This window comes from Limulus polyphemus, unplaced genomic scaffold (assembly GCF_000517525.1).
Source record: "Limulus polyphemus unplaced genomic scaffold, Limulus_polyphemus-2.1.2 Scaffold2980, whole genome shotgun sequence".
Taxonomy (NCBI): domain Eukaryota; kingdom Metazoa; phylum Arthropoda; class Merostomata; order Xiphosura; family Limulidae; genus Limulus; species Limulus polyphemus.
The window spans coordinates 25,836-39,525 of NW_013668590.1; the positions used below are offsets into that span (position 1 = coordinate 25,836).

Sequence of the window (13,690 nt, forward strand, 5' to 3'; positions counted from 1 at the left end):
TATGTGACAGGTGAAACTACGTTGACATATTCATTTATAAGCAATTTTATGAACGCGCTGTCAGATATTATTTTATCTAACTTTCCAATAAACATTCAGTTTTAGTTTGTAATGAGTATAGTTATTTATATTAGAATCAACTAAATATTAGTTTTGAAAGAACCAGGTGGAAATATAAATAAAAAATCTTATTCACAATAAAGATAAGTAAACATGAATTAATATAAGTGTAAACAAAGTTTTTATATAATAACAATTACCTGGTTGATTTTGTAATCTAGAGAGAAGACAACTAGTCAACAGCACCCACCATCAACTATTGGGTTACTCTTTAACCACCATATAATGGGAATGACCCGTCACATCATAATGGCCACACAGCATGTTCGATGCCTGGAATCCGAGTCCGCGACCCGCAGATTGCAAGTCGAGAATCCTAACCACCAAGCATTAGTCTTGGTAGGAACAACATTCATAAAATATTTCCAGAAATTGAAAGAAGCATGTTTGGTCCTGTATTATTTACTATACTAAATAATTTTGTAAAGAATACTTATTACACATATTTTTAGTGTATATTACATTGATTTCCATGATTTATATAACAAGCCCCACAAAATAAATGTCGATGTTACAAAGCACTGCACGTTATTGAAATGTAAAAACAAATGTACACGCTAGGAAATATTTTGTTGCTTTTTTGTCTATGCTGTTTGATGTTGTGTAATCCAGGTTTACATTATTAAGATTCACAAACTGTTGTGGATGTTATTCACTATAAATGATCAAAAACATATATAAATCAAAATCACCACTGTTACAGCAAAACATTATTATTTTATTTATTTATTTATTTATTTGAATGCAGTCAAGTTACAGAATCCAACAGTATGACTGAACAGTTTGAAGTTTGGTTCAAGTTGTTGAAGGATGACAGATAAACATCATTTTACTTGTTCTACAATACCAAGTGTAGATGAACAACTAAAAGAATTGGTAATACACAATGTTTTCTTATTCAATAGTTGTTTGAAAAAAAAACAATTTCTTTTAATCCCTTCTTTCACAACCTTGAAATTTCGAACACACATGGGGAACAAAATTTGTATACTGATTGAGTAAGTATCATAAAGATTTAACAAAAAACTTTCAGTATCTAAATTAAGAACAAAAGCAACTTACTATTATCGCTATAAAACCTATAAGGTATTAATAACTCTTATGTTTCCTATTCTCATGTTATAGACACCACGTATTCACTTGAATTTATCGCTTAATTAAACTAATAGTTTACTATCTGATCACCAACCCTAATTTTCACTCTTTATATTTCTAATGTTTTGAAACAAATCTCCAATATCCTAATTAGTTAGCACTCTGAGATAACATCAGACATCATTCTCTAACGTTGATACTCATATACAAGCATAAATTATTTTTCTTTTAACACTTATACAAGTAGTCTGTGAACATTTTTGATTATCATTTTATGCTGTACTTTTCCCCTATCACTGTTATTACACTGAGGGTAGGTGTTGTAGTAAATCTTTTTCTGAATCTTGGGACTTTAGTGATTCAAATCCCAGGATTCCAGCTCTTTTATTTATTTATTTATTTACATTCTATTTTGCCTTTATTAAAGGTAGTTAAACTATCTGTATTCCTTATATAATTTAAATGATTAAAAAAATAATCCATAAGCAGGAGGATGTAAAGAATTTAAGAATTTCCATAAATAGCTTTGTTATTAAAACTTTTATCCTACCTTATAAATACTTGCATCAAGTTCCCTTTGTATGTGTTCGTCTGAATGAATCACTATCATCAAGGAAGAAGGGTCATTTAGTATCCAAAGTGTAAACAGTTACAATTGAGTACAGACACCTTTCTATAAGTTTTTAATGAAGATTAATCAAGAAAATGCACTGGATAATATTTTCCCTGCAATTTGGTTAACTATCACCACTGTTAGAATAAATAATCAGGGAATATGAGTGACACCCATCCACTCAAGAAAGGGTTAACAGAATCTCCCAACTCCTAGGATTCTCTTTTATAAATGTAAGGATTTAGGGAGTCTGGGAGTGCAACCTCAAACTGATGGTAATAATCTTCTTTGTAAGAAGTTAAAGCATAATATAAAAATTACAATTGTACAACAGATTAAACATTTCAAATTGCTAAAAAAATATAAAATTTTCTTGATTAATCATTTTATTACTACTTTATATTAGCTTTCAGTTCACATTTTTAGTTTTTAAAGGTTAATTTAGGAAGGTAAGCACTAGTCCCACTGAAAGCAGTCATGGAACAAAATAAAAAAATAAGGGCTTGCAGGAGTTTAGAATACTGAGTCTGGGAAACTTGCAGCTTTTATGAATCTAATCTATATCAGCATTGTTACCACACATATCTTTCATTAACTTGTTCAATGTCTGAACAACAAATAAAACATCTTTAACTTTAGTTACTTTAAATTTTGATCAATGTACTTATGATTTTAACTCTCTGGAATTCTACAGAAACAGGAATTATGGATGCATGTTTTAGTTTTGAGGCATATCAACTACAAAAGAGAAGGATGGACAAAAATATAAGGCAGCTCATTTTAAAACTGTACGTTTTTTTTACACAAGCAAAAATCCTAAATATTAAGCCATATGAATACTGGAAAATATGTATATAATACAAATGGAAATATACCATTGACTACTAAAATTCTTCCCTGTCCAACAGTTTTTAGATGTCATTAATTCACATTTTTGGCAATATAAATTTTCAGCATACACAGAATCACAGTGTAGAACATAATAAACATGACTAACACTTTAACAAAAATGTAAAATTCTATTTACTCTTACAGCAAATGTAATGTACTTGAACCCTAGAATTTTATTTTGAAGAAGACTAATGCATTCACTACCAGTTTTCATATTTGAATGAAACTTAAAAATTACAAAAATGTATAGTAGTCTTATGTAGTATATAGCTTTAAACACAACTTATGAGAGATAGGTATATCATTATAGAAACAATCACTTAATTTCATAGGGCTTGAATTTTGAAGTACATTTTAATCTCAAAAGAACCATTCTTCTAATGTGTAGTTGAAGAAATCTAAAAAATCCAAACATTACACGGAAATAAGATGCTTTGATATATAATTAACTCTTCTGATTTCAAGAAATAAAATAGTGATCATCTGATAAAAAAATTTTCAATTATGCTTTATGGTGCCTCATGCAAATTTTTTAGATACATCTCAAATAAGCTCATGGTGCATGTAACATCCTAGCTACTACAAAAAAATTTCTCATGATGATGAAGTGATAAATTATCCAAGACTCACGACTTATCCATCAGCAACAATCAGAAATCAAAATTAACTATACTGTGTTTTTTTCTTTGCTGCCTTCTGAAAATGTAAGTTGTTTCACTTTTAATCTTACCCTTCAGGTAGTGTCTTACTTTAGATATTGTTTTAGTTTAGTTACAGAGACCAGAATTAATGGAAAATTTATAAAATCATGATACCAGCTAAACAGATCACTAAAGATACACAAAACATGAAAAGGGTTAATCTATCTGTAACACAAATACTTTCATAGAAGAGGGATAAGAAGTGCAACATTTTGCCCATGTTCTTTCTGCTCAATCCTGTTAGTACATGTACAGGCAGAGCAAATGGTTTTTACCTAAACTGTCCTGTACAATAAAATATTATCTTGCTGAAAATTGTTTTAGAGGATGTTCATCTATAATCAGAAACAATGCTACTGCTGGGACTGCAGAAGCCTTTCAACCGCAGCATTGACATCACCAAAAGTTGCAATTAGAGCTAATGGGAGGAAACAAAGCAAAAAACATTGATATAGAATGAATAACATATTTGGTACTACAAATAAATCTTAAACTACAAAATTATTTAATTAATCATGAAAGTATAACTGTCCTTGCAGTTAAGAAGAGAAGTGTTTCTTACATTTACACTGCTTTTTTTTGCATTTCTATATAAATATTACTACTTAACAATAATTTTCTCATAACGTTAAAATTTCTGTTAGTAACCTAGACTCAAAAATCTTTTTCTATCTAATGAACTCACCTTAATGCTTAATAGTCACATATTATGTATAAATCATACAAATGTTCTAAAAAAAAAGAATGTTTCACATGTTTATATTCTATTAACTGAATCCTGCATACAATCCTTATCACAGTTGTAGCTTAGATACTCACCCTAAACACGTACATCTTATTTGATTATCTGTAAGCTAAATTGTTTTTACCTAGACAGTTTCAAGGAACTGACATAAAAAAGTATTAGTCATAATTTTCTAAATTACTGTTGGAGCTACAAACCTACCAAGCTTTTAGTTTTAACTATGAAATGGAAATGACCTACCTTGTAAATTAGCATCTCTGTTGATAAACCCCATGGCTGTTAGTTGTTCCAACTGTGTTCTGTATCTTTCTTCAGGTGGCAGCTGCGTCTAAAAGAAGACAATACTGATTCATCTACTAAAACAATGTTATGCCTTTTATACTAGAATTAAGACTCAAACATATGTTACAAATTTTATCATTTTCAACCACTTTGATTTGAGCTTGATTCAAACACTCAAATTAGCAAAAAAAAGAAGTAACCAAATTACTATTTCTGATATATGAGAAATCATTTTTATTCTCATCATACCTCAATATCATCACTTTTGTAACAAAAGTTTGGAAACTTCTTGAATGGCACAAAGTTTATATCCTAAAAGCTATAACCATCTGACATCAAATACTCAGTTTCTGTGTGAACAGAAAAAGTAGAACTATGCTTATAGTTTAAAATTCAGGCAGATGACTGAAACAAATTGAAACACAGAGCCCATGGTGCTTCAAAAGATTAAACTAAGAGCTAAAAGAATCACCCAATAAACGTAATAAAAAATTGTAAGTTCAGTCCGACAAGTTTTATATGACAGGTTGGGTACGTTATATAAAAATTATTTTTAATATGCAAATCAGCATGTCATGTAAACATCAAACAAAGTAAAGTCGAGATGGAACAGTATGCATCAGAACTATATTTCGTACGTAGCATGATGCCACCAAAAAACTATTACTTTTGGGAAAGGTTTGTAACAGCCCTTTCTGAAATAAAATATTCATACACTTAGATATGTTTACATCACAGATTTAGAATTTTTAAGATGAAGATACATCTCTTGTACTTAATGGCAATGACTCACAAGTTTACCATCCTTAATTAACAAACAATATGGATGACACACCACGAAGTAATGAATCATTTGCATAGCAATACTTTGAAAAACTTAAAAAAGCAAGAATCCAGAAAATGTCAAAAATGTAATGCAGTTCTTCTGTGCAGAGGATGGTCCACTAGTGGAATGATTTGTCATTTAAGGAATAAACATTCAATCGAGAGACCTCCTATAGCCAACCATCCTGCTGAAGATGACAGTGGATCAAGTGATGTGAAAAGACAGTCTGTTAAACATAAGATAACTATGTTCATGAGGAAGAAACAAGGGAAGAAATTACAGGTAACTTGGCAGCTGTTGATGGATTTTCGATAAATGCTATAACAAAGAGTGAGTTCATCAGAAAATCATGTGAAAAGGGTTTCTTATTGCCAAAATATCTGAGCCAATATGATGTAGCTAAAGAGTGAGCAAATTTAGAAATTAACACAAGGTTCAGCAAAGGGTCCAGTTTTAACCTCTCTCTTGATGAGTATACATCACTAAAAAAATCACCATTACCTGAATATCAATGTATATGCAAGTGATAAGTTTTGGAATTTGGGAATGGTGAGGTCTTTTGGTTCTATGCCTGCAGAAACTTCCATTGAGGCTGTAGAAAATAAGTTAGCTGAATTTGATTTTTCAATAGAAAGAGATATAGCAGCATGTGTTACATATGGCACAAGTGTAATGGTTAAATTTGGTAGGTTAATTCACAATCAATGTCAGACTCACCATCACATATGTTACACTCATAGAATACACTTTTAGCTTTATGTGATGTTTTATACAAGAAAACTGAAACATTATAAGAGATTGAAGCATCAACATATGAGTCTGGTGAATCAGCTGAGTTAAAATTCGAAGAGGTGGAAGATGGAAAAATTAACATAACAACTGGTATGGCAATGGATGTTAACATATTTGTTGATTCAACTGATGAAGTTGATTGTAGCAATATAAATTATACAAATATGTTAGAAGTGAACATAGTAAGGTACTTGTGTTGAAACTTGACTCAAAAACAAGGTGGAACAGCTTGTTTGGTATGTTACAACATCTCTTGGAGGTAAAAATATCTATTGCTAAAGCTACGATCAACTGTGGAATTGAGCAGAATATTACCAAAAGAGAATATGAATCAATTAATGATACAGTTTCTACATTACAGCCAGTAAAAATGGGAGCAGAGAGGCTAGGAAGCAGAGGGGAAACAATTTTTTTAAGTGTAGAGGGAGTATGTACGTTTATTCTTGATGAGCTGAGTGAGCAAAGTTCTCCAGTTAAAAAAAATAATAATGCAGAAATCTCTACAAAAGAATCAAAGAAATGAGGACCAAAATTTTGGTTAGCCTTACAAAATACTTGAACTGTAGAAAGCTATACATTAATCACAAAGGTGGGCAAGGAGTACTACCAGTATTAGTGGCAAAGTTAACATTATTAGTGCTGGCAAAGAAAATACTAGCAAGAATGTTTGATCGTGTAAGAGCTGAAGATTCCAGCAAGTTTTACTCTCAATCAGAGACAGAGGATGATGTTTCATCACAGCATTAAACAATGACACTCGCAGAAAAACTTGACGTTTCAACAAAAAAGGTTTAGATAAGGAAAAAATAGGATGAAATCACGAGTAAACATCTCAGAAAATATTTTAAGGTGTTCAAAGAAAAGGGAGAACGAACACAAAATTTAGACCTACTTTTCGATGCTTTGATGTCCATTCTGCTGACATTCATAGTGCCTGAGAGAACATTTTCAGCTGCGGGACTCTTTATAACCAAGATGCGAATGAAACTTAATGCCTGTGTATTGATTGTGTTTGCTTACTAATGAGCTACTTTAAAAATAAAAAGGATTAGTATTGTACTTGTGAGTTGATAATTCATAACGTTTGTTTTGTTTTCTTTCTCTCTCTCTCTTTCATTTGCTTTGCAAAGACTTTTTTATTTTAAATGGAATATTTAACTTACAAGGTAAAAGTTAAATATATAAATGTTATAATATGTGGAAGTACTTTTCAACTCTATCATTATGGGTTGGTGTGATCCACCCAGTTTGTAACCACAAAAGTAATTATACTATGATTTTTGAAATGTACATTTATCTTTACAAAATTTTGCAGATTATCAGTAAACATTACAAGGTTTCATACACAAAATATCAGATTTCTTTTATTAAGTTTTATGATTTCTTAAGCAATGTTTTTATCATGCCTTTTTTCTTTTCGAATGTTGACTGTCCAACATCCAAAGTAATACTGATTTTAAGATTAAAAATACTTTTATGCATCAGAACATTTTCAAGTTTCACATGTGAAATCTTTATGACATCCAGATAATTATCAAATATTTTTTTAGAAGAAAACTTTATATTTTTATCTGCTATTTTTACTACTGTATCTCTGTGCTTTTGGATTGATTTGACTGACTTTGTAACCACCATAAAAATTAGGAAAGAAATATAAATTATGTTTTTTCATTCTAGAATGACTACAGATTATAATATGAAAACATAAATGTTTAGTCTAAATAGCTTAAATCTCATAAAATTATACATTTATATATTCATATTATTTTTATTACACTGACCTTTCAGCAATGCCTGGCTAACATTACAGAAGTTGCAATGATGCAGTGCACATGCACTCATGTTACCATACCAAGAACATAAAACTGGCCTTTACAAAGTGACCTATCTTGGCTGTATTTTAGTGGACTAGTATTTTGTAAAATACAGTCACATTTCAGTAATAATACATTATATATGTATAAACATTATTACTATTTACAAATAAATTCTTACACTTATTTTTTTTAAAACATAAAACAGCAAATAAATTATCTCTTCTAGTTACGAACTTTGTACTCGTTTGTTGCTTGCCGTAGGTTATTAAGCCTTATAAAATTTTGCATGTGAAGGATGTGAAATGAAGTAATGTTTTATAGGTTTCATATATATATATATAGTTGAATAACCAAAAAAATCATAACTTACTATATCAGCACCAAAGAATTTCCCAATAATGTATCAAACTGAGTAACTAAACTGTATTTGGGTCTAAAATACATGAAATTTCGAGCTCACTAAAGTCTTACCTTACCATTTGTATTCTAGCATAAAAAGAAAGAATTTGGTGCCAGAATACTTCAAATTTGCTGAGAAAGCCACTAGGAGGGCATTCTGAGCTTTTGATTGGTTACTCACATGTCATAGACAGAAGCAGGTGTATGTAAGCAAGTGTTTCCTAAAATGGAAAGAGGTGGGCGGGGTCACTGTGTTTGATTGAGTAAATGTAGCAATATCTCAGGAAAGATAAGAGATACGAGGTTCTTATTTTAGTTTCTATCTTGTCAATATCAGTAATTTGAGTTCCTAATTTGTAAGAAACTACAGAGTCTGTATTTGGACATCACAAATGTCTAATTTGAACCAATGCTGCATTCAACTTACCATGTAACACACAAAAATCGATATTTAGGATTTTCTTTTTAATATTCACTTTTAAATTAAGAAATTAACTAATATATAATACTAAAATTTGAATTATAATCTACAATTTGATACCAAACTTATTGACATAAATTCATAAAATAGTAGTTCAATAACATTTTGAATGTGAGTCAACAAACACAGTGACATGGTCTTTGAACAATACGGTTAAATAAAATTATACTGGAACTGTTTTATTTTTCATACCTAAGTAGTATAGCTGACATCACATATTGGAAGTTATCTTTATTTGTCCATATATATATATATATATGTATTTAAAAGAAACCAGGATATCCTGGGATAATTACTGATTTTATCCTGGAAAATCAGAATTGTGAAAAACCTGTGGCAAGGAGAAACCCTAATGTTGGTAATAAAAAATAAATATAAAGGCAATATTATGATTAAATGGATAGTTGGAGTTATCAAAAATAATAATGATCAGAAATCCTAATATTGATTAGTTGATTATTTTAATAATAATCAATTTAATCAGAATTTCAATTAATCCACTGATGAGATAACTGAAAACAGTAATAATCACAAACAGTAATTTTTATTAATTGATTATTTCATGTGACATTAACTGATGTATTCACTGCTCATAGGTAATCAATTATTTGATACAATGCCCAGCTCTAATTGTTCATTCACAACATGTAATGATATAAAAATATGTAAACTTTTCAACATTTTTCAACTCCTGAATACAAGAATGGTTAACAGAACTAACAATTTGGGTATATGCAAGCTTAAAGTGTACTCTTCTGTACAGACCTTTTATTACAAATAGCCTCTTTACTATGAAGATTCATGACAAAAAAAGTAAATCTTAGCAAAAAGCCTGTCCTAATCTTACATTGTTTCCACCCTGGGCCATGGCTGACACCATTTGAGACATAAACTGACTGAAAGGATCTTGACCACTGTTTCCAGTACTACTAGAGGCAGTTGTGCTGGAAGTATTCACTGTAGTAGCAGCAGTGTTGGTAACATTTGCTGCAGTTGTAGTAGCAGTAACAGTACTGGTAACATTTGATGCAGTTGTAGTAGTAGTACTGGCATTAGGAGGCCGACTTCCTGGAAAGCTGAATTAAAAAAGGATAAAACATTTCAGTAAGTACCATAACAAAACAGAGATTTTTCTAATTTCAAACTTAAAAGCTGCAGGTGTCTTTGTTGCATTTTCTAAATCTGATTATTGCCCTATACATGAAAATTACACACCAAAAGATTTAGGATTTTTTTAATTCACAATATAGTGACCTAAATTAATTTAGGTGTATGAATAATATGGCATTATGCCTAATTTATTATTCAATATTATTCAGCAGAAAAATAGTGTAATGATTCTATATGTATGTTACTTATTTCTTTTTCATCAAAAGTAAAACTGAAAAGATAATCTGTGATGTAGAGGCCTAATGCACTTCTTGATTGTCTGTACCCTCTGCTGTGGACTGCAATTTTGCCTATTCAAGACTTATTAGCATAGCTTGGGTCAGCAAACTAAAGAAATACAGTTAGGCCTCTTATAATGAGATGAATGTAAGATTTAGGGGATTTTTTGAATATTATAGTAAACTAAATTAATATTATGGCATTGCACCTAACTTATTATTCAATATTATACAGTAGACAAACTGGTTAATGATTCTACATGTGTGTTATAGTTTTATTTTCACCACATTTTACAAAAGATAAGAAATCTGTAATGTACTTATTCAAACCAAAATCTCCAAGTAATCTTCGTTGTTGCTTCTAAATCTAATTACTGTGTTCTAAAAGAAACTTTAATACACACTGTAAGAACCTTATAACCTTTGTTTTATCTGGAGAAAAATGATTATTTTAAATATGATAAAAGATTGTACTTGTATACGAGTTAACTAAATCGAAATGATGAGCCTGTTGTCTCGTTAATAACTTATCATGCATTATTTAATATGGTAGTACATTTTACTTCAGCTATGATTATTGTACAACAAAGGGGACTCACACACTGAAAGCTCCTGGTGCAACTTGTTGTAGTTGCTCCATGCCTTGTTGGATCTCCATTATAGCTCTAAGAGCTTGTGGATTTGTCATCAGTGACTGAATTTCTGGGTTCTGCATCTGTTGAAGAAATATGGGCATCATATTTTGAACTTGCTCTTGAAGTTGGGGATTGCCTGATAGGAGTGGATTATTGGCTACAATTTGTTGTGCCATTTCAGGATTAGCTGAGAGAGCCTGCAGTGTTGACTGCATGTAGGGGGCACTCATCATATTCTGCATTAGTTGTGGGTTTTCTATTAACTGCTGCATCAAACTCTGCATGCCAGGAGAGCCAAAGAAAGCTCCTCCCACAGCAGTATTTTGCCCCGAAGTGGAAGAGACAGTGCTGCTAGTTGTTGTTGTGGTAGTGTGGGTTGTGGTGTCACCATTAGAACCCCAGGGGTTAGGCAAAGGATCTCTATTTTCTGTTCCTTGTTGTACAGAATCAGCTTGTCCTGAAAATATCAATAGGAAAACAAATTGCTTTAGTTTTGTTCACTACCTTTTCCTGATATTATTCAACTTCCAGTACTGTACAACTAAGAACAACTATATGAAAATCAAAACAGGGCAGTTTTTAAATTTTGAATAATTTCTTGGGTTTTAAACCAAATATTATCAAACTTAAAGTTATAAATTTTTGAAGAGTTTTTAAAATTTAAGTTTAGTAAACAAAGAAATAAAATTAACAATTATCATCTGCAAAAGAAGCAAGATGTATCACTTCTTTCATAACTGTGCGAGAAACACAGGGAACGTTACTTAAACATGCAGTTTGATTTAATAGCTTTATTGGTGGATCGGCATAATCAACCCACCTTAAAGTGTAAGGTGACTAATAAAGTAAATAAAAGCTAAACAATTTAAAAAAATCTCCTAAGAATAAAAGGCTAATTTTTGAAAACACTTTAAACTTCATGTATATCATACACTCAGGTGCCATATGGAATGATATAGTTAAAATATTTGATCATTCCTAATACACAAAATACTGTGATGATTAAAATAAATTAACAAATCATATGTAAATCAGAAATTTGTCACACTAAAAAAACAATCAACAAATTTCAATTTCAAGCAGGAAATGAAATGATATATCAAATGGATTAAATTAAAAAAAATTATCTATGAAAGTTATTTTACCCTCACTAATGTTATTTATCAAAGCAGCAAATGGATTTCCACCAAGTTGTTCTTGAGCAGCACTAAGCATTGGTTCTTGTAGATCAGTATACATCCTCCTAAGAGCATTATATCCACCAGGTACACTCTGTATTCAAGGGAAGGATTAAAGTCACACACATCTGTTATTACCCATACACAAATACAAATGTTTCCTTAGTAGACAAATAGGCTATAAGGTAAGCTCCTTCATCAGTTAACAATTCTGTGGCTATAAAATACATTTCCAATTATCACAACCTCATGAAATTTGTTAAAACAATAATATATGTTTTTAAGCATAAAAGCATGTACTGAATCTGTAAACAATAAAGTAAAATGCCAACAAACATGGTGATCACTGAACCAAACAGAAGTTTATTTTGCAAACTACCTTTTCTGCATCTATACTTTTGGTATTACAAAATAACAATGAATGCCTTATCTTCTTCTTTCATTTAACTCCTTCAGCATGGGCTCGGTCCCTGGGACCGACCTCGTAACTATTTTGTGCTTGTTATGATTTTTATGCTATAACTTTTAAATTAGTAAGTGAATGTTAAAAAAATTTAGCCAATTATCAGTAAATATTACAATGCTTTCATATGCAAAATATCAAATTTTTTTCTAAGTCATAAAGTTTGTAAAACAATGTTTTTCTCGTGTCTTTTTTTTTCTTTTCGCATTTTGCCTATCTATCATGGAAAGTGATATTCATTTTAAGATTACAAATAGTTTTATGCATCAGAAAATTTTGAAATTTCACATGCAAAATCTTTATAATGTCCAGATAGTTATCAAGCATTTCTTAAGAAAGAACTTCATATTTTATCTGTTATTTTCAGTAATTAATATCTGTATGGGTTCGGTAGATTTGACTGATCTCACAACCATCATAAAAAATTAGGAAATAAATATAAACTATGCCTTTTTCATTCTAAAATGAACACAAATTATAACACGAAAACATAAATGTTTATACTAAATAGCTTAAATCTTGTAACATTATATATTTATATATATATTTCTTATTTTTATTATATTGACCTCTCAGCCATGCCTAGCTAACAATACAAAAGTTACAATGACCCGGCTCATGTGTACTCATGTTACCGTATCAAATAACATAAAACTTTCCTTTGATCTTTACAAAGTAACTTATCTTGGCTTTGTTTTAGTAGACTAATATTTTGTAAAATACAGTCACATTTGAATAATTATACAATATATATGTATATAGATTATTGCTATCTTGAAATAAGTTCTTAAACTTATTTTTCTTAAAATGTAGAACAGTAACTAAAGAATTAAAGCAAACAATTATCTCTTCTAGTTATGACCTTTGTACTCGGTTTCTGCTTGATGTAGGTTGCTAAGCTTTTAAACATTTTGCGCATGGAAGATATGAAACAGATTTTTTGTTTAGGTTTTATATATACATTTGAATAACTAAAAAAATCACAAATTCTACATAAATACCATAGAATTCAACTATAACTTAACAAGCTTAGTAACTAAGATGTATTTTATTGCAAAACAATATGAAATTTCAAGCAGGCTAAAGACAACCTATCTCCTTGAAGTATTGGTTCAAAAGAAAGAAATGGTGGCATGCCCGTTAAGATGGCTGAGAAAGTCACTAGGGAGACATTCTGAGCTTCCGATTGGTTATTCGTGTCATATACAGAAGTAAGTGTATATAAGGGAGGGTTTCCAAAAATGGAAAAAGGTGGGCAGGGTGC

The 13,690-nt window shown here is 30.5% G+C and overlaps 1 protein-coding gene across 2 annotated transcripts in view; it reads right to left on the reverse strand.

The window, feature by feature from the left end:
* Positions 1-817: 817 nt before the first annotated feature.
* LOC106468361 (ubiquilin-1-like) overlaps positions 818-13,690 on the reverse strand; it is a 73,251-nt gene continuing 60,378 nt past the window's right edge. For both annotated transcript variants that reach the window (XM_022396704.1, XM_013928779.2), the window contains 5 exons: positions 11,931-12,057; positions 10,750-11,242; positions 9,610-9,838; positions 4,406-4,493; positions 818-3,838 (listed from right to left, as the gene is read on the reverse strand). In XM_022396704.1, coding sequence (XP_022252412.1) covers positions 3,774-3,838; positions 4,406-4,493; positions 9,610-9,838; positions 10,750-11,242; positions 11,931-12,057 — 1,002 coding nt within the window. In that variant the 3' untranslated portion in view covers positions 818-3,773. The remainder of the gene's footprint in view (positions 3,839-4,405; positions 4,494-9,609; positions 9,839-10,749; positions 11,243-11,930; positions 12,058-13,690) is intronic.